Source organism: Limulus polyphemus, unplaced genomic scaffold (genome assembly GCF_000517525.1).
Source record: "Limulus polyphemus unplaced genomic scaffold, Limulus_polyphemus-2.1.2 Scaffold1536, whole genome shotgun sequence".
NCBI lineage: Eukaryota > Metazoa > Arthropoda > Merostomata > Xiphosura > Limulidae > Limulus > Limulus polyphemus.
The window spans coordinates 43,547-62,887 of record NW_013667146.1 but is presented as its reverse complement, the minus strand read 5'-3'; the positions used below and the strand labels follow the sequence as shown (position 1 = coordinate 62,887).

The 19,341-nt window shown below is 30.4% G+C and overlaps 1 protein-coding gene across 2 annotated transcripts in view; it reads left to right on the top strand.

The window, feature by feature from the left end:
* Positions 1-15,826, top strand: part of LOC106463991 (serine/threonine-protein phosphatase 2A catalytic subunit beta isoform-like) — a 20,615-nt gene extending 4,789 nt beyond the window's left edge. For both annotated transcript variants that reach the window (XM_013924095.2, XM_013924094.2), the window contains exons 4-8: positions 2,789-2,962; positions 3,917-4,006; positions 6,894-7,055; positions 10,090-10,208; positions 14,365-15,826. In XM_013924095.2, the coding sequence (XP_013779549.1) occupies positions 2,789-2,962; positions 3,917-4,006; positions 6,894-7,055; positions 10,090-10,208; positions 14,365-14,437 (618 nt within the window). In that variant the 3' untranslated portion in view covers positions 14,438-15,826. The remainder of the gene's footprint in view (positions 1-2,788; positions 2,963-3,916; positions 4,007-6,893; positions 7,056-10,089; positions 10,209-14,364) is intronic.
* Positions 15,827-19,341: the final 3,515 nt, after the last annotated feature.

Below are 19,341 nucleotides of genomic sequence, written 5' to 3'. Positions count from 1 at the left end.
ATTTAATTATAATAAAGAACACACACACACACACACACACACACACACACAAAAGAAACAAACTAATTTAAATGGAAAAGTAACTACGCTATAACAACAAAGGTGAAACAAAACAAATCATACCATTTTGCCAGGAAGTTCAAAATGTATAATTTCCAAAGGAAGCTATTGTCTTGTGATATCAGCATAAAGGGAGGTTAGGTATTTTACAAATTTAGAAATTAAAAGGTATGTTTTTATTTACAATTCATATTTTTACTTATATTGAATGATTAACATTTTGGGGGTAGCTAACATACCAACAATTGGTTCTGGGTGGTAAGTAGTAGTGGGGTTGGAACAGCGTGGGATCTGGCATTTAAATCGTACCCGTACTTGACTTCCCTTACAAGTTGTGTTGTTTTTTTTTCATTTGCATTTCTTGGATTATGTCTGATAGATGGAATATCCTTAATGTTTGAGGAAGCTATTACCACTGTTGTTTCCTTTTAAAATTATACTTTTTGTATTTCCTTGACAAATAGTTTTACCTCCAGTGGGATAGTGGTAGGTTTATAGTACTAAGATCTGGGGCTAAATTCCCTGCAGTGAACACAACAGATAGCCCAGTGTGTCTTTGCTCTAAACAATCAAACAAAGGTTTAATTTTTCATTGTTCTGTCATTGTTCTTGGCATAATTATTTTTACATGTCAATTTGATTTTGTTTCTTGTATTAGTTCATCATAGCTAAAAGGTGCAGAATATTTACATACTTTTGATGCAAATACAGTAAGTTTGTTATTTTACACATACCCTACTTGAGATGTTATACTGTGAACCCTGTTACAAGTGTTTTGTGTATTTGTGAATTATTCTTAAGCCTAACACACACAACGTTAAAACAATACTTACTACAATTATATTTTAATGTTGTGTGTGTTAGGCTTAACAATAATTCAATACTTACTACAAGTATAATCAATTATTGTTAAGCTTACACACACAACATTAAAATATTATAATTGTAGTAAGTATTATTTCAGTATTGAAAGCTGTTTTATTGATAAATCTGAAATTACAACAGATTTCTAGTTAAAGAACTGAGTGTTTAAATGTTTCATTGAAAAAAATTCATAAAAGTTTGTTTTTGTTGCCATTTCTTTTAGTTAGCAATTATTCATGCACTTTCTGTAGGTAGACCTTTTATCACAGATGAAATTAAGGTGAATTTTTAAATAAATGTTTAAGTTAACAGGTTTCTTTGATTGTGGTTCTGTATCTTACATGACTTCCAAGTATCATGAATGACCTTTATGAAAGTGGTTCAGCTAAAAACCAAGGTATTTATCATACAAACAGTATTTTAAACACTTGTATGTTGCCCTTGTTTCAGTGGAGAAGATTTTACAACCATATATACAGGTAGAACTTAGAAATAAGGTGAAATACTGTATTATGCCAACTAAGTTAAACATTACTTTTTCTGTGTGGCATAAAGGAAGTAATTGCCCACTCAAGAATTTAAAAGATTAGCTTGATGTTTCATCAAGTTCGTTTGAATATTGAGCAAGCTAATTCAAGAAAGTAATAATTGATAATAAATAATTTAGTGTTAAAAAAAATGTTACCATAATTCAGATGTGTTGTGATATAAATAAAATTGATGAAAACATAAAATAAACTATCTTAATCCAATTTACATTTGTTCTCAAGCAATTTGCTAATGTAAATAGCATCTAAGCCACTACTGTGTCTGTTGTAGTGGCCTGAAGAGCCTTAGCATTGGGCAAAAGGCTTTGTTGGTACTGTAACTGAATATTGTACATATGGTATGGGTTATATATTACTATACAAATCTCCTGTACTTTTATTAATAATAATCTTGTAAACTGTTTATAAAATAAATACCTGTTTTGAATTTCGTTATGTAGTGTTAAGCCTATCTTGTGCTAGAGTATGATGTGTAACTTCTGCTCTGCTGAAAGTCGAAACTAGCTTAGTTATGGCACATTTATATTAATAAAACAAATACTAAGTACATGTTTTCATAAAATCTAAAAAACTAAAAGTGAAAATCCAAAAATTCGCAAGTACATGTAGTTGATTATGTACCTAATTCCAAAAAAAAAAAAAGAGTAAAATTTCATGGAGCCGTACGTACCTGCATTGTAGTTATGTATATTTATGTTAATAACTTTTATTAGATTCGTGAAAATTGAAATTCAACTATAAAAGTTGAAAGCATTTCCAAATCTAGTTTTTGAGTCTTTTAATCGTTAAAACAAATATTCCTTAAGTTTGTCATGATATAATGTATTCTAGTTTTTTTAGTACTGTCTTTCTGGATAAAGTCTACAATGAAACATTTCAAAAAGGACCTAGTATAAACAATTCATATAGATGAAACATTTTTTGTACAGTTGATGTTTCTTATTTGCTTATAAATGTGTGACTGACGGACGTGAACATCAAGTACAGAAAAATATTTTGAGGGAAATTAAAGTAAAAAAGGGAAAGAATTTGAAAGAAAAATGTCCAAACAACCATTAAATATGTACAGAAAAGTAATTAAAAGCATATTTTTTAATTTTAGAATTATCTCTATACAACTATTTTTTCTTTCTATTTTGTGAATAAAAGTTCCATAAAAAAATCTTTGATAAGAGTTATAACCTATGCAATCATAGACAGTATCTTCTTTCATTTGGGTAATCTATCTTATTATTTTTTCAGATAGCATTTATATATTGTATAAGATTTGTTTAAAACAGTGTCAAGAATTTAAATGTTGATTGTTTTTCCTTAAGGTAAGATACAGGGAGAGGATAACGATAATTCGAGGAAACCATGAAAGCCGACAAATTACACAAGTCTATGGGTTTTACGATGAATGTCTAAGGAAATATGGCAATGCTAATGTGTGGAAGTACTTTACAGATCTGTTTGACTATTTACCTTTAACAGCTTTAGTAGATAATCAGGTATGTTATTCTGTTGTAAGATGTTTTATCAAAACGCAGTACTCTTATTGGTTTGGTGGAAAAATTAGTCCTTGAAATGGGAATTCATCTAAGTTATTTGATGAACCTTTTAACATTTACTTGTCAACACAACTCATTAGTCAAAATGTCAATAACATTATGAGTTATTTTCACAAGTATTTGTTTCTTCTGAAAGAAACAGATTGGGTATTATGTTGTTAAATTGTATACCTCATTGCATATTTTTATATATACATGTACCATAATGATTTACAGGTGTTTTCATATATTATAAATGTATAGTGTACATCAATGACTTTTAGACTGTGCTTGTTACATCAGAAAATAAGATTTTAACTAGAATAATCTCAGATGGTGATGTTGAGTAAAATTGTTTTGATTGGTTAAAAAATTATTCATTAACGATGGTGTCATTCTACCAGTAGTTCTTCACATAAAAATTTCAGCTTTTAATTTCTGTGTTTTAATACCATCTACTTCAAATGTAAATACTTTTTTTTTATAATATTGTTATATAAAAAATTCTCTATGCAAAATTACAATATACTTAAAAAATAGGATAAGTTAAGCTAAAATTGAAATAGACAAAAGTAATGAGAATTGAAGAAAAGAAAATGTCACGTTTGACTTTTTTAGTTGAAAAAAAAAAGCTTGTGCATTGTTCTGGTGCATTTTAAATGACCTAAAAATTGCACCAAAGATAGTGCACACCAATTCATCTTTTTTTTTTTTTTTCGGGTGCTTAAAATGTCAGTGTATTTAATTTGTATTTATGAAAGTTTGTAGTACAGTTACTGAAAATATGGTGATGTTTTTTTTTGTACTTATGGAAAATGTACTTAGACTGATTTAGAAATGTTATTAAACATGCTTGCTAAATGATATATTTTATACTTTAGTATGTTTAAGCTTGTTTTTCATTACCGTCTACAGATTTTCTGTCTGCATGGAGGATTATCCCCATCAATAGATACCTTAGATCACATCAGGGCACTAGATCGCTTGCAGGAAGTTCCTCATGAGGTAACATTTGTTGTATGTGTAGACTTGTTGATGTCACAGGACAAGATTAGAGAAAAATTCACAAAATTAATGTGTAAAAGGCTGGATGTGTATTAGTGTGAAGTATAGTGTGCACATGGTATTACTGAAATTATGAAAAGAACCCTCTTAAAAAACAGTGTAAGAGAACTGAAATGTGTGATTTATGGAAATGCTCATTTAGAAAAGTTTTGTGACACGTATAATGTCATGCTGTTTTTTTCCATTCTTTTTGTGAATTTTCACTCGTGATAGTAGTTCAGTGCTTGGCCATCAGTTGTTGTATTCAGTTTCATTAGAGATTTTGTTACATAATGTCTCTAGCCATTGGGAAATGTCATTTTCAAGTTTACGAGCATTATAATTTTTCAGTTTGATCAGTAGAAACAATTTTTTCCACTTTTATTTAATGCTAACATCATTATTTTTCTTCCAATTCACCATTCTATTCTTATGATTGACATTATAACAATATTAAGGTAGACGTACGAAGTTGGTAAATAAAATTAAACTTCTTGTCAGTATTGAAAGAAAAAAAGTTCTATCTGTAACTGGTAATGAAAGTGTTAGATAGACTTTGTGTTTATCTCTTTTTAAAGATGTATTAATGTGTAAGTATTCATTATCAGGTACAAGTAAAAGTTTTTTGTTTTTAAACCTCCTAACTATTATCAAACTGATAATATCTGAAGTTTATTGATTTTTGAGGAGAGGGTGAAATAATGTTCATACTATTTAGATGGTTGTGCCTAGTTCATTGTAGATTGTAGTGTAGTAGTAGTTGAGCCATAAAATAAAATAGATAACTAGAGATTTCAAATGATTTGTATGAGTAATACGAGGTAAATTTTGGGCATTTTCTAATGTGTGTCTTTTTTGTCGAAAGCTACAGTTTAAGTAGATTAGCTTAAGTATACAACAGGATAATTTATATCATTTAATGTTCAAAACTTCCATTGTTGGCTGCCTCGTTATTTCTGTGTTATCTCTATGGGGGAGAAACGGGCAATTCATGACTATTTTTAGCATTCTATAGAACAATTGTGTTTGAGTGAGATAAATTCCAGTTATGTTTGAATGTTCCAAAAAAAATATTTTGCAATCTGAGAAATAAAGTAATATCAAATTAACTTTTAAGTGACTTTATCAATAATATCTATATAATTAAAAGAGTAATGTGTGCATGCATGGGAAGCTTTTTAAATTTCATTAAATTATGCACAATTTATATTAGGAATAGGGAACTGTGGAGGATGTCACCATAGGCTTAAGGGAGGGGCAGATGTAGATAGTAATATGCATTGCAAAGGGAATGTGTTATATGCACATACGTATGATGTATATGCAAAGCACAAAACTAATTGGAATGTAAGCGTTAGCCAAGAAAACAAGCCCCCTTTTCAGGAGTAAATTATCTGAATAAAAACAGTTAAATGAAGATAAATGCTTTGGCTCATGCATTTACACAGCATTCGAATATGTTGTTAACTATTAAGATATTAGCCACTCGAATTATTCTTTTTTGTTTTATTTATGAATTTTGGTTTTCTTTGTTGTTGTTGTAAGAATTGAATTTGATTCTTCCTCAACTGTCATTAAGTAACAGTAAGGTTTCAACATATCCTATTGGATAGGTCTCTGTCAGTTGATAGCCTATTGCTAGTAAATATTATTTACAAAATGTAAAAAAAAAACTGTTATATGTGATAGTTTTTACAACATATATTATTTTTTGCTTGAATGAGATTTAAATTTTCAGTCACGAAGGGAAATTTAAAACTTACTTTAGTGTTGCCAGTTGTGATAGCTAAGCGAAACTCCGTCGTTAAGTATCTACAATTAAGTATTATGCTTTTTTTCCACAACATAAATTAACTTCAGAAACTCGTGTCATGTTTGGTACGTATAGGAAGTGAGAAAACTTGTTCCAAACAGCTAAAACTATATTGTCACATACAGCTGAATTCCAGTCAGATATGGTTTCTGTAAAAAAAAAACGTTTGTTTATATATCCTTAAATATTAAAAATTAGTAAATATCACACCTACATTATTGTCCTTTCATTTAACAGGTTAACAATACATTATTGTCCTTTCATTTAACAGGTTTGAAAGGACAATAATGTATTGTTAACCTGTTAAATGAAAGGACAATAATGTATTGTTTTTAACAGGTAAACAATACATTATTGTCCTTTCATTTAACAGGTTAACAATGCATTTTGAATTAAGAAAATTAATTTTATTCTACTGAAAAGTTACATATTCTGATAGATATTAAAAATTATAATTCTCCAAACAGTTTGGCCAAATGATGTAATCTGACAAACATATTGTTACAAATACTGAAGTGGGTTAATTCTTCACATAAGAAGAGATCAAAAAGAGGGTAGTTCAGTTGCTAAAACAATTGGTGTCTTATTATTCTGGTTAAGTTAGCTACAGCTAACAAAAATAATGTTTTAAACTATAGCTGAGTATATAAAACGTTTTTTTTTTTGCTTCATGTGAATGAGTCTAACTATATAATTTAAAATTATATGTAAAACAATATACTAAACAACCCTTACATATATAGTAGGCATTGTTTTTTTTTCTCTCTTTTGGCAAAAAACCTAAACAGAAAATAAAACGTTTGTGTTGAAATGAGTTGGGAAGGCCTAAAATGAACAAATAATATTTCTAGTGCGAAGAATTATAGGTAACACTGAGTATGGTATTTTGTACTATTTTAGAAATATGTGGAATCTGAAAGGAAAAGGAAAAATAGCTTTCCAAATGTATTTTTCTTGTTCTGAGAACAGGTGAGCTTATTTTTAAAAGGATCGTATATGAAATACACATTAGTAATATAAGAATTTTTGTTACAGGGACCGATGTGTGATCTTTTGTGGTCAGATCCAGATGACCGTGGTGGGTGGGGAATCTCTCCCCGAGGTGCTGGTTATACCTTTGGCCAAGACATTTCTGAAACATTCAATCATACCAATGGATTAACATTAGTAGCAAGAGCTCACCAGTTAGTTATGGAGGTAGGCTGACCAAAGAAATTTTTTTGTCGTATAACTGGTCTCAAATTTGTGATGTTCATTAACAGGCACAAAAATACTTTAATGATAGGCTATTCTGTGAATAAAAGCACAACATCTACGTAAGATATATGATGAAACTTATCTGTAAGTCTTAACTATATCATTTTTAAAAGTAATGCAACTTCCTTGTAAGGCTTAACCAGTTTTTGAAAGTTTGGAACTGAGGCTGGATAGTCTTTTTTACAGTTTCTTTTGAATATAAAAAAAAAAGATCCTGCAAACCATGCTTGCCTCTTTATAAACAATGTTTGAATGAATTACAGAATTTTTTTCACTGAAATGGAAACATTTGTAAAAATTCTGAAAAGCTCCCCATGTACTCTCTTTGTATGTGGACTTTTGTTAGGCATATTTAAAAATTTTCAGTTTCACTATTCTTGTTTTTGGTTGTGTAAGGTTTATACAGTGGAAAGTGTGACCTTTATTTTCAAACTTTACAGCCTATTTTTCTCCCTATTACTTTAGTATTTTAGGTCCTTATGTGTTTCTTTGATGTAATTTTGGTCAAGAACAAAGTGCATTATGAAGAATTCCATAATGTTTAAAAATAATTTATTATATCAACAAAGTTTTAAATGATCAGACTTATACTTTTAAGCAACTTCTAAATAAATAGACTGCAAAACATTATTTGCTATTATGTAACAATTTATACACCTTGAGCTCAGCGTAAGGTTGATTTGATTGGCTTATATTGTTAAAGGACGTTTAGAAAAAAGTTAATACATAATTTTCAAAATGTTTCTCGGTTCTTTCTGTATAAAGCAGATTATTTAATTGTGTGTGAACAATGGTTGTTACCATTCTCATCTGAATTATGAGGCATGGATCAGGTTTTTTATTGGTGTTGATAGGTAGGTTTCACTATCGAAGTTGGAAATCTATCAATTTCCGTTAGGATTAACAGAAATCCACAAAGAAAAATTGATCATTATCTTACTAACTTTGATGTGTTTGTACAGAGATTTAAGTTGGTTTTGTTTATGAGGTATCATCCCATAACAAAAACAAGAGTTTCCATTTGCGTAAAGTTAACATTGTCAACAACAGCTGTGTGTAGCTGTTATTTTGGTTTGGGAACTGAAAAAAAAAAGACTGAGCTTCCAAGAAGTATTTAAAACTCTTCATTAATCAACATCTATATATTCACATGAAAACATTCCCTCCCATTATAATAATGTAAAGGTTGTGTGCAAGTCACATCACATGGTTCAGAAATGTTTTTTGTCTCTATACAGAATGTATTCTCTTTGATAAAATTGGTGCTTTCATTTATAGTATTACATTGCAATTGCTATTTTGTGTACATGTTTTTTAAGCCTAAAAGTAAGAATTAAATGTATGTGAGATTTGGACATCATACACAAAATGTATTTAGGAGAAACTAAATGTGAATTACAGCTCTCAAAATTAAGTTGTAGTTTCTTTTCCAAGCAAGTGTAAAGATCTTGCAGAGACATTTGACTAACTTATAAGAGCATAGGTACAAAATGTAAAGTGTATATTTTAATAACTGCAGTAACTCTCATTAAATAGCAAATATACCATAACGTCAAAGCTGTGTCTTGTTTTATTAAATACTGTGATTAAGTTTGTTCATGCAGTGACATAGGATAATCTAACAATCAAACTAATTAGTCTCGCCTCTATTATTTGATACGAGTGATTTCTTGGAACTGACAAGCACAGCTTTCACAACCTCGGTTTAGAGACAGCATTTTTCTCATGGTGTAGATTTGATAGGGAACCAAAGTATCATGCAGACAATATTAAAATGTAAGGAAAGCCATTTTTTGGAAGAGTGTTGTTAGCGGAGACTGTGCATTGTCTCTGGTATACATAGGGTAAAAAACCATAAGAAGCAAACAGATCCTCTTGTATTCCTATTTAGTTGGTCTTATAAACACTTATAAAATTAAAAACTGAACAGAGAATTCACGCATATTAACATTTAATATCATATCACAATTATTTTTGTACTGTAAAGGCTTACGAATTTCTGTGTTCCATTCATTGTAGAGCTGAAATCTTTTCTTTTTTCTAATGACTGATAACATACAAGGTGTGGAATGAGGAATCACGTACATCTTTTAGTGGTTGTTGAAAATGATCTTGTTACTAGGAAAAGATAATTTTTTGGGCATAAGAACAGGGGCTTGAACCCACTCTGCCATGCCTCTGTTTGTCACAGGGGTGCCAAATAGACACGAATAGTTATTGTAGATGAAATAAAGTATCCACGATTCTTTTGATGACTAAAAATGGTAAAAAAAAAACATATCTTAAGGTAGCCAAATGCCTCGTCATCTAATTAGTGATGCGCATGAAGGGATTAACGAGATTCCCACTGTCCCTATCTACTATCTTGCGAAACCACAGCCAAGTGAATGGGCTTTGAAAATTCAGTCCACATTTCTGATGTATTTCACTATTTTGAATTTCTGTCTTTGATGTAATGAATTGATAAATGCTAATCTTCAGAATTTTTTGTGTGAGAACAGAAACTGTGTTTCTTAAATATTGATTTGTTTGGCTCTAAACAAACTGTAGAGATGTAAACCAAGACAACTAGTTACTGTTTGTGTTAAATCTTGTTAATATTTTAAGCATTTTAGTTTTCTTTTTAAATGGTCTTTTCTTAAGGCGACTCAAAATCTTGTGTTATGATTAATAAGAAGTAAAACAGGTATAAATAAATACACGTCTATTGGCGATATAGGATTTAATCAGCCTACATATAATTCAACCATTTTCTGAGTAAGCGAATAAAGTGTGAAGAAACTCAATCCACATTTATGTTAACTTGGCAAGTGCTTTAACTAATTCAGACACTAGCCTGGTAATTCAAATAAAGTTCAAAGAGGGTTTTAATTTTGCATAAACGGAAATTGTGTATGAAACTGTGCTGATATAAAAGTTAAGTGTTGGGAAGTTGCTAGTAAAACAGACTTACATTGTTTAATTTATTTTTCAGGGTTACAATTGGTGTCATGATAGAAATGTGGTGACTGTATTCAGTGCTCCTAATTACTGTTATCGGTGTGGAAATCAAGCTGCAATTATGGAACTCGATGATACACTCAAATATTCATTGCAAGTGTTATTTTTGATGTATTAAAAATATTTGTATTTGTTCTTTATAATTACAAAGGGGAATTGGTTTTGTTTTTAATTATGAAGTATTTAAGTTGTTTTTTTTAAAAAAAAAACACCAGGTATAAAGAAATGTTCTTTTTTATTTGTTAAGTATGTTGGATAATCTTAAAGAGCCCAATTTTAATTTTATATTAGTTTTTAGTGGTCAATTTAGAAATGTTTACAGTTTTGGAAGAAGAAAATTAGCTTGATTTTAGAATTGATATTGGAGACTGGATATTTTAAGTATTCTTACATATTAGTTTAACACCATTTAATTTTTTTTGTTTGACTATGTAAGATGGTGGCAGGTGGATCAAATGACCTTGTTACTTTGCTCTTGCATATTTACCTGTTAATTTAAGTTTACAACATGCTGACGTGTATTTCTCTAGATATGGATTGTATTTTTTCTTATTCTTCTTGTACAGATTCTTTAAACTGTCTAGTGTTATAAAAGTTACACTGAATCTTTGCAAGAGGTAATTTAACCGTATATGTACCAGTTAGCACCTTTCAGGAGTCGAGCGCGTACCTACAGATCAAATTTCAAAATTTAAGTAAAACAATTTTAACTCAAAAATACTTTGTTATTACGTAACATCTATTTAGTGTTACATGCAAAGAAAAATGAGCAAAATATTCCAACTTTCATTTCTCAGCAGCTCCACCTGTAAGCAACATATTTATTTATTTATTTTTTAGAATTTTTTTGCCCATCTCGTTGTATAGGTTTATATTTGCTAAGAAACTATCGGCTCTTGAAAATATAATGACTGATGTATCATTGTTCACATGATTTTCCTTCTACGTCGGTGATTTTTTTTTTTTTTAGTATAGCTCTTCGTTGTTACCCTTTTATGATATCACACCACGTGGTCTGAACAAATGATAATAAAGGTCACCTTTGAAAATAGCTAGAACCATTAGCTATAAATGATTGAACAGAATATATTATAATCTATATACATCAATGTAGAATAAGTGGTTTGAGCAGTAATTTGTATTTTTTTCATGTAGGGGTGAACAAAGGATTGTTTTAGAAGTTTACAACATTAAGGAACAAACCACAGATATAGGAATATTTTATATAGTTTTTTTCCAACACTTTCATTGTTTCTGAAAATTATTTCATTTTAAATTATATCTGCTTGAAAGCTATAGAAATGTTCTTTTATGGTAAGACACCAAATAAGCTTAGTTAGATATAGGGATGCAATAAGTGACGGCAGCATATTCTGATAACTTAAATCCTTGTTTATTGAATATTCTTGTTAAGTTAATCATATCCGAACAATGAATAAAAATTAAATTACATATTATTTATTGAAAACAAATTATATTTATTTCAACTAAGAATGTTGTGTGCAAAAATCCCAAGTCCTAACCTGACCAAAGTAACAGTTATGACATTTTGAAAGGAGAGGTCCAAAGTTATTGATAAACTTTTGTTAGTTCTTGCTAGGTTTTATGACTTGCAGATCGAAATACATTAATAATTATCAATCAAGTTGAAACTGACAGGATATATTTAAAATGGACATTTCTGATCATCAGAAAAATAAATTTAAATTGTAAGATAAAAGGAAGTATTATCAGTATTCTTTAAAACAACCTAAGTATGATAGAAATACTCAAATTGTTTGGATTTTTTAAGCATAAAATACAGGGTCTGCCAAACGATGTCTGGGAATTTAAAACTACAATAATCACCAACACCATTTGTTGGTATAATTCTTGTTTATTATGAAACTTTAGTTACATAAGATGTCTTGTAACCATTAAGTGTGAAAAATAATGTCTGGTAGGTGTCCACCATGATCTGCTACATGTTGGCATGCTGTAAGGACAACACCTTCTATTGCAGACGTCAAAGTTTTAGTGTAAGGCCAATAAAAATCTGTCTTTATGTTATTTTCCAAATCCTGTGTGTAGTGGCTTGTCACTACACACACTGTTCTTTAAGTAACTCCACAAACGAAGTCTGCTGCTGAGAAATCCAGGGATCATGGATGTCAGTTTATGTCTTAATTACGAGACACTACCCTGTTTGGGAACAGTTCACGTAACACTGCCATTGTTGCTCATGCTGTATGTCAGGTTGCTCCATCTTGTTCCTGTTGATGACATGTTCAGAAGGAGCAATATTAACACCAAGTTCTCGACAGTATGCTCTTTGATCAGTAGTGATGGAGCACTCATTTTTTAAATAATGCTCAACATTAGGAGAAAGCTGATGGATTATCTACCTGTTCACCATGAAAAATTGAACCCTTATCATTATTCAGAATAAAACAGACATTGTTTTCTGTTAATACTTTGGAAAATCTAACTATATAAAATCCCAACACTTTTTTGGCAGACCCTGTAGATACTCTTTAGTAACTATGTACTAACTTTCATGCAGTCTGGTTAAGTATTTCCATTATGAAAATAGTTGGATATTCAGAAAGGGTTAATTTAAAATCAGAATTTTTATTCTAGAATTATAAAAAAAATGTATAACATTCTAAATAATCACAAAAGCTATTGGAGATGTTTAATAAATGAAGCTTTAATGATATTACCATTACTTGTTGAAAACACATTTATTCAGTTAAATGTAAATACAACATTGGACTGGGGGTATGTGTCATTGACATCCCTTGATTTTTTTCCTTCTTACAGTGGAAATAGTTCACCAAATTGCATGAATCATAGTAAAATCTTACTGCATAGTATCCAGTTTTGGATTTAAAAAAATCATATTATTTTATTTAATTTTTTACATTTCCAATCAGTAGAGATGCTGTTTTAAAAATAATTACAAACACTTCTTTTCATTGTAGAATTTAATTACTTTTTATTGTTGGTCAGTAAGTTCCGATTTCACACACACACACAATAATTTCAACTTGATTGATAATTATTAGCATATTCCTTTTGGTTTTGCTGATTGATTCTAAACATTGTACAAAATGTGTCAAAACTGACAACTTATTGGTTACTTACGACCTGACCTGTTACAATACTGCTAGGTCAGGCTCGGTAACAATTATAATGGTCAAAATCAATTCATGTTTAATAGATATAGTTTATTTTCAATAAATAATAAGTTATTTTATTTATATATGTTGTATGAATATTATGAACTTAAGAGTAATATTCAATAAATAAGGACTTGAGTTATCAGTCCATTTTGCTGTAATCTACTATAATCTCTAAACCTAAGTAAACTTGCCTGATGTCTTGTCATACAAGAAAATTTCTGTAAATTTCTAACAACCACAATTTAACACAAAAACATTTTGAGGAATGAAAAGAACATGTAAGGAAACTAAAACAATTCCAAGATCTGTAGTTTGTTCCTAATTATTCTAAACTTCCCATTAAATTTGGTCCTTCTCTTTGCACGAGCTATCACTTTCCCATGAATCCATAAATTACTTTTCACATCATTGTATTCACGTTACATTGATGTAAGTAGTTTACACTATAATCTATCCAACGGTATTTATATCAACTTTGTCTGTAGCTGTTTTCAAACCTTAATTTCATTAGTAGTTGTTCACATTCTATGCTACAGAGTCATAAGAAGGTGGGAATGAGAGACTGTTCTGATAAAACCATAGAAAGAGTTGAAAAATCACATGGGAAACAAAAATTTTATAATTGTATTCTCACGGAATACTAGTTTCTTAATAAGTGTAAAAATTTATAATTGTGTTATTTACAGGCAAGATTTCTCTACACTGTTCAGAATTGTAAATTTTAAACTTTATTTAATTTTTCTTTGCTACAAAATAAAGTATCAAATGTAAAAATATTTTTTATTAAAAATTTTCGAAATATAGTCAGTGTTATTATTTTTACTTATACTTTGAAATTTGATGTATGGGTGTTCACTGGTCTGGATAGGATTAATTGTACACGTAAAGAATAATCAAGTAAAATCCTAGAATCTGAAACTCATTTCATGATTTATTTCTGTTACATCGTAGATTATTTTTTTAAGTGTAAACATTTCTGGTGTTGTTGAAAAATGAATTTCAGAAAAAGTCACTGATAAAAGGGAATAAAACAAGATTGTAAGCAGTCAGTTACTTTATTCTTATACTTTTTTTCTTCACTACAGCCTACAGTTTGATCCTGCACCCCGTAGAGGAGAACCCCATGTCACACGTCGAACACCAGATTATTTCCTCTGATTTCTTTTAGTATCTTGGCTATAACCACTTCAACATCATCTTTATAGCATTATGTTCTTGTTCCAGTGGGTATTCTGAGTTTTATGATTTGACGAGGAAATTTTAGATAGAAAAATATATTTGTTTCCTTAACTTTGTACACTTACTCATGCTCTTAAAATTTGACTTAGTATGATACATATATATTCTAGTATGCTATTTACCTGATTATTGTAGAATATTAAATACATTGGAGTATTGTGGAACTCCAGTATCATACAATATTGTAAAACATTTAATGAAACATTGAATATATGTAGAATATCAAACCTTAGAATGTTGTAGGTCATACAATATATTAAATTGTATTGTAGAAAATTAACTACATCATACAATATTGTAGAATGTTAAGATTGTTGTTGATTATTAGTTTAGTTTTATGCAGTAAAATCAGAATGTTGTAAATGTGCTCAAATTACTTGTTCACTTGAGACAAAAGGATAGATGAAACTTTTAACTTACAGCTATTTGACTCAAAATTGGTAAAGGACTACAATAAATAAAATTATTAAAATAATGCTCATCATATACAATAAAAAGGATTTTATGTTTGGTTCACCACTTTTTTGCCTCTTAAATTGTTATTTTTAAAAATTCTGTTAAAAGCCATTCAGACTAAGAAAAATGTATATGATTTTTAAAATGGTCAAAATATAATTTTTTATCTGTTTCTATAAATATCTGTACAGTATAACCTTCATATTGTTGTTTATACCTATCCATCTTATTGTACATAAAAATCATATAAATTAATTAGACATTCTTAAGGATATTTCATGGTAAGGCTCTCCTAACAAGATTGAAATAATAAATCAACTTTACAACTATATTTAAGATATTGTTATACTTAAAAAAATTCCAATTACTTTATCACACACACACACAGTTAAACAGAAAAATATTCAAGGAAAGAAAATAAACAAAAGAACATTGTTAAAATGTTCTATTGTTTGAGAATGTTAAAGAGTACTCTAAAAACTGGTCATCTGTATAGCTGATGAATAGTTTATGACTTACCACTTGTTAACTGGTATTTTGAATGTATAATTTGCATAAAATGTATTTTATATAAAAAAAGCCTATTAATCACTCCAAAAGGGTATAATCATCATATGGATAATAATAATAATAATAAAAAAAGAGTTGAACTTAGGATTTCATTGTAAAACTTGGAAACTGTAAGGACTGGAATGTTATGTGCACAAATTTGAAGTTTCATATTCTTTTTTCAAGCTTTGAACCAGAAAAAAAAAAAAGCTTTCAGTTAATAACTAAGGTATTTTATAACATTTTTACTGGTTTTGCTCTGTAATTGTAGTTTAGAAATAAACATAAATTTCATTTCCCAAACCTATTTTTATTTTGTATTTATGGCAAATCTGCCATTTTATGTAATTTTGAACTACTGGCCAGCGGGAAATGCAGCTATTCAGCAGCACCCTACAACCTACCATCCGTGCTAACGGATTCATTGCTCCTGAAACCTACTAGCCAGGTCTGTCTTAAACCACGTCTTTGTAAAATTTTGTCTGTTGTAATTTTTTTTGTATTTTTTCTTTATTTTGGATGTTTTACTGTCTTATTTTGTAAGGATTTAACTTGCTTGTTTGTTGTTATTGTTAAAGTTATTTGTAAAGATGTATAGGTAACTGCACACACACACACACACACAATTTTTTTTGTTGATATTTTCGTAGACAGGTATGGTACCTGAAAAATGTTTCCAATACTGTTTACTACTGGATTGGCATGGCTGAGTGGTTTGCTTAGCATGCCTGTACTTGTGAACCCTAGGATTGATGATTCACATCTTATTGCCACAAAAACATGTTTCACATTTTTGAGCCTGTGGGTGTATTACAAGAGTGATGGTCTCCAATCCCACTATTTGTTCAGAAAGACTAATAAAAAAGTTGGCAGTCGATGGTTGATTAGCTGCCTTCCATTTAATTTGTCAGTTTAAAATTAAGTGCAGCTGTGCTCAAGTGGCACTTTATGTATGACAATGTGCTAATATTCTAAAATAAACAAGGTTGATACTTCTGATGATGCATGATATTTGACAAACAAATGTGTCCATCAGACATGTTTAATACATGGATTATAAAAAACATTCTTCAGTGTATTTATCAGACATATTTCTTACAATTCTTCGAACAAAAGAAAAGAACGTTTAGCACTTGCAACAAGACTTGCCACACTTTCCTGATTAGATGCAGAGACCTCCAAGTGAGAAAAAAAAATAAACCACTAAACTCCCCAACAGATAGAAACAAGAATTTGTATAATTTCTTCTTAAAACTCCTTACTAAAACTATTTTAGATTTACAAACAAAGGGAAAAGCAAAATAAACTAAGAATTCAAGTAATCATGTATTTCTCCCAAAAGCCCAAGACAAAGAAGTTAGCATATTTGACCAATTTTTTTTTTGCAATTTCTGAACAACTTAAGACAAAACAAATAATTTTTTAAAGAATATATTCAATTTATCAGAACCCCCCCCCCCGACTTAATTTTCATAATCCATCCAGGGTATTAAGACAGTGATTGAATGGATATGTCATGAAATTAAATTGTTTACATTTGACTTGTGTCAATTTTCCAGACAGTGGTCGCTCTTGCTTATGTTGGCCTAGTGGTTAGAGCAATTGACTTGCAATCTGTGGTTTGCAGGTTTAGATCCCATCACCAAACATGGTCGACCCTTTTAGCTGTGTGAGTGTTTTAATTTGATGATCAATCCAACTATTCAGTTACATTAGCCTTAGAGTTGGCAGTGGGTGATGTTGACTAGATGCCTTCTGTCTAGTCTATCACTTCTAGGTTAAGGATGGCTAGCACAGATAGTCTCAACTACTGTCTGGGATATGTGGACAGCTTTTTGCCACTAAAATTTGTGTTCATGAATTCTCTTCTGTACAAGATGCCACACTTTGCTTACCACAGCTAGGACACAATTTCCAGCAGGTTTCTTTCAGGATAGACCTGGTGCCTCAAAATGATCCATATTATTTTGTTTTCCAATGTCATTAAGTACAAGTGATATTAAATGATATTGGAAATTCTGAGTTTCTAATATGAACACAATACGCCTTTATGACCTGTGTGTATGACTATTTTGCATCGGAAAGTACTGTTACATACCTTTTCCAAAAACTATCAGTTTTCGGTGGCATAACTCTACTTATGAACTACCAGACAGTGTAATAATGTAGCTTTTATACATGCCATTCCACTCCGAGTTTATATCGGCTGTGGTTCTCACTTGACTTGCTGATTTGCATATTCAACATCATTTTAGTATAACGTACTGAACACTCTGTAAGAACAATTTTTATTAAAGTAGGTTTTTGTACTAATTCTCAGAATCACGTTGTCGTAGTTGGGCATCATAAAAGCTAACTAAACACGTGATGGGGGGGGGACGAATTTTTATTCAGGTTTGATTTATCTGACAACACAAGCTTAAAGAATCTAACAAGCTGGGAAAATAATGTCAAATTAACTAACCGAAAAATCTTTCGATGTTTTTTCGTAGCAATGGAAAGAGTACAGTTGATAATATGTAAGGCTTAGTACTGTTACGTCTCTGTTTGTTAGTTAATTTTCCGTAAATTCGTTCCGACGAAACTTTAGCGACACGAGTCCTTTCTTAAATAAAACTGGTTTATTCTTTCTGAATATAACTTTGCGATACACTTAATTTCAACAGTCGCGCTATAACAAACGCTATAATTCTCAATGAACGTCTCACGTGCTCGACTCAACAATATCTAGTAAACGCTAGAGCATTCATGAAGGAACAGGATATTTCTAGAAGTCAATGACGTGTTACTAGAGTCACGTGACCTCCACTGTCGTAACAGTACGATAAGAAGCTACACACAATTATGTATATATATATATAAACTACTGGTTAAAGATCTTGCCAAAATTAACTCTTTTTGCAACAGCCTTTTTTATAGTAATTTATGTATTTTATAACAAGTTATTCAGTCACGTTTTGATAAGTGAATTATTTAAATAACAACAGCTTTTGAGCCCCTCTCCTATTGGTTCTGGGCAAGCTTAAGAGCTCATAATACTAAAATTCAGGACTAACTTTCTACTGTGAACACTGGGCACATATGTTTGCACTTGAAAAAAAATATTTGTGATGCCAACTGATTTCTGAAACCGTAGTTCTATAGACGTTTTACAAGTCAATCTTTGTGTATTTTTTTTACTTAAAACCACCATAATCACCACTTATATAAAAAAATGTGCTTGTAAAGCTGTTTTGACCAATAATTTGTAGTAGAAGCTCATTTGTTGAATTTCGCTCAAATCTACTGGACAGCAAACTGCGATAGCCGTACCTAATATTGAAGTGTGTGGTAGGGGTAGAGGAAAAGTAGCTAGTCGGCACCGCCCACTACCAACTCTTGGGCTACTCCTAACCAACGAATAATGGGATTGACTGTAACATTATGACATCCCCATAACTAAAAGGGACGAGCCTATTCGGTAACGGAATTCGAATCCACGCACGGATTGCGATTCCAGTGCTCTTACCATCAGACCATAGGAAAAGCAAAATCTATCTTATTCCCGAGTCTATACGTGTACCAAATTCGTATATTTAGGACTAACGCGTTCTTCGATGTAGAACTAAAAGGTTTGATTAAAGCTATGTAAATATTTAGATCAGTGGTGCCACGTGATCTTCAAGATAATCTGACTCGGTCTTTTTTTTTCTGGTCAAATAAATTACATTTTGTGTACTAAAGATGAACTAAGACTTTTTTTATTAATAATATCAAAGAAGTAAAAAAAACAGTTTTCTTACTTGGAACATAGGAGTTCACAAAAGGCTAGTGGAAAT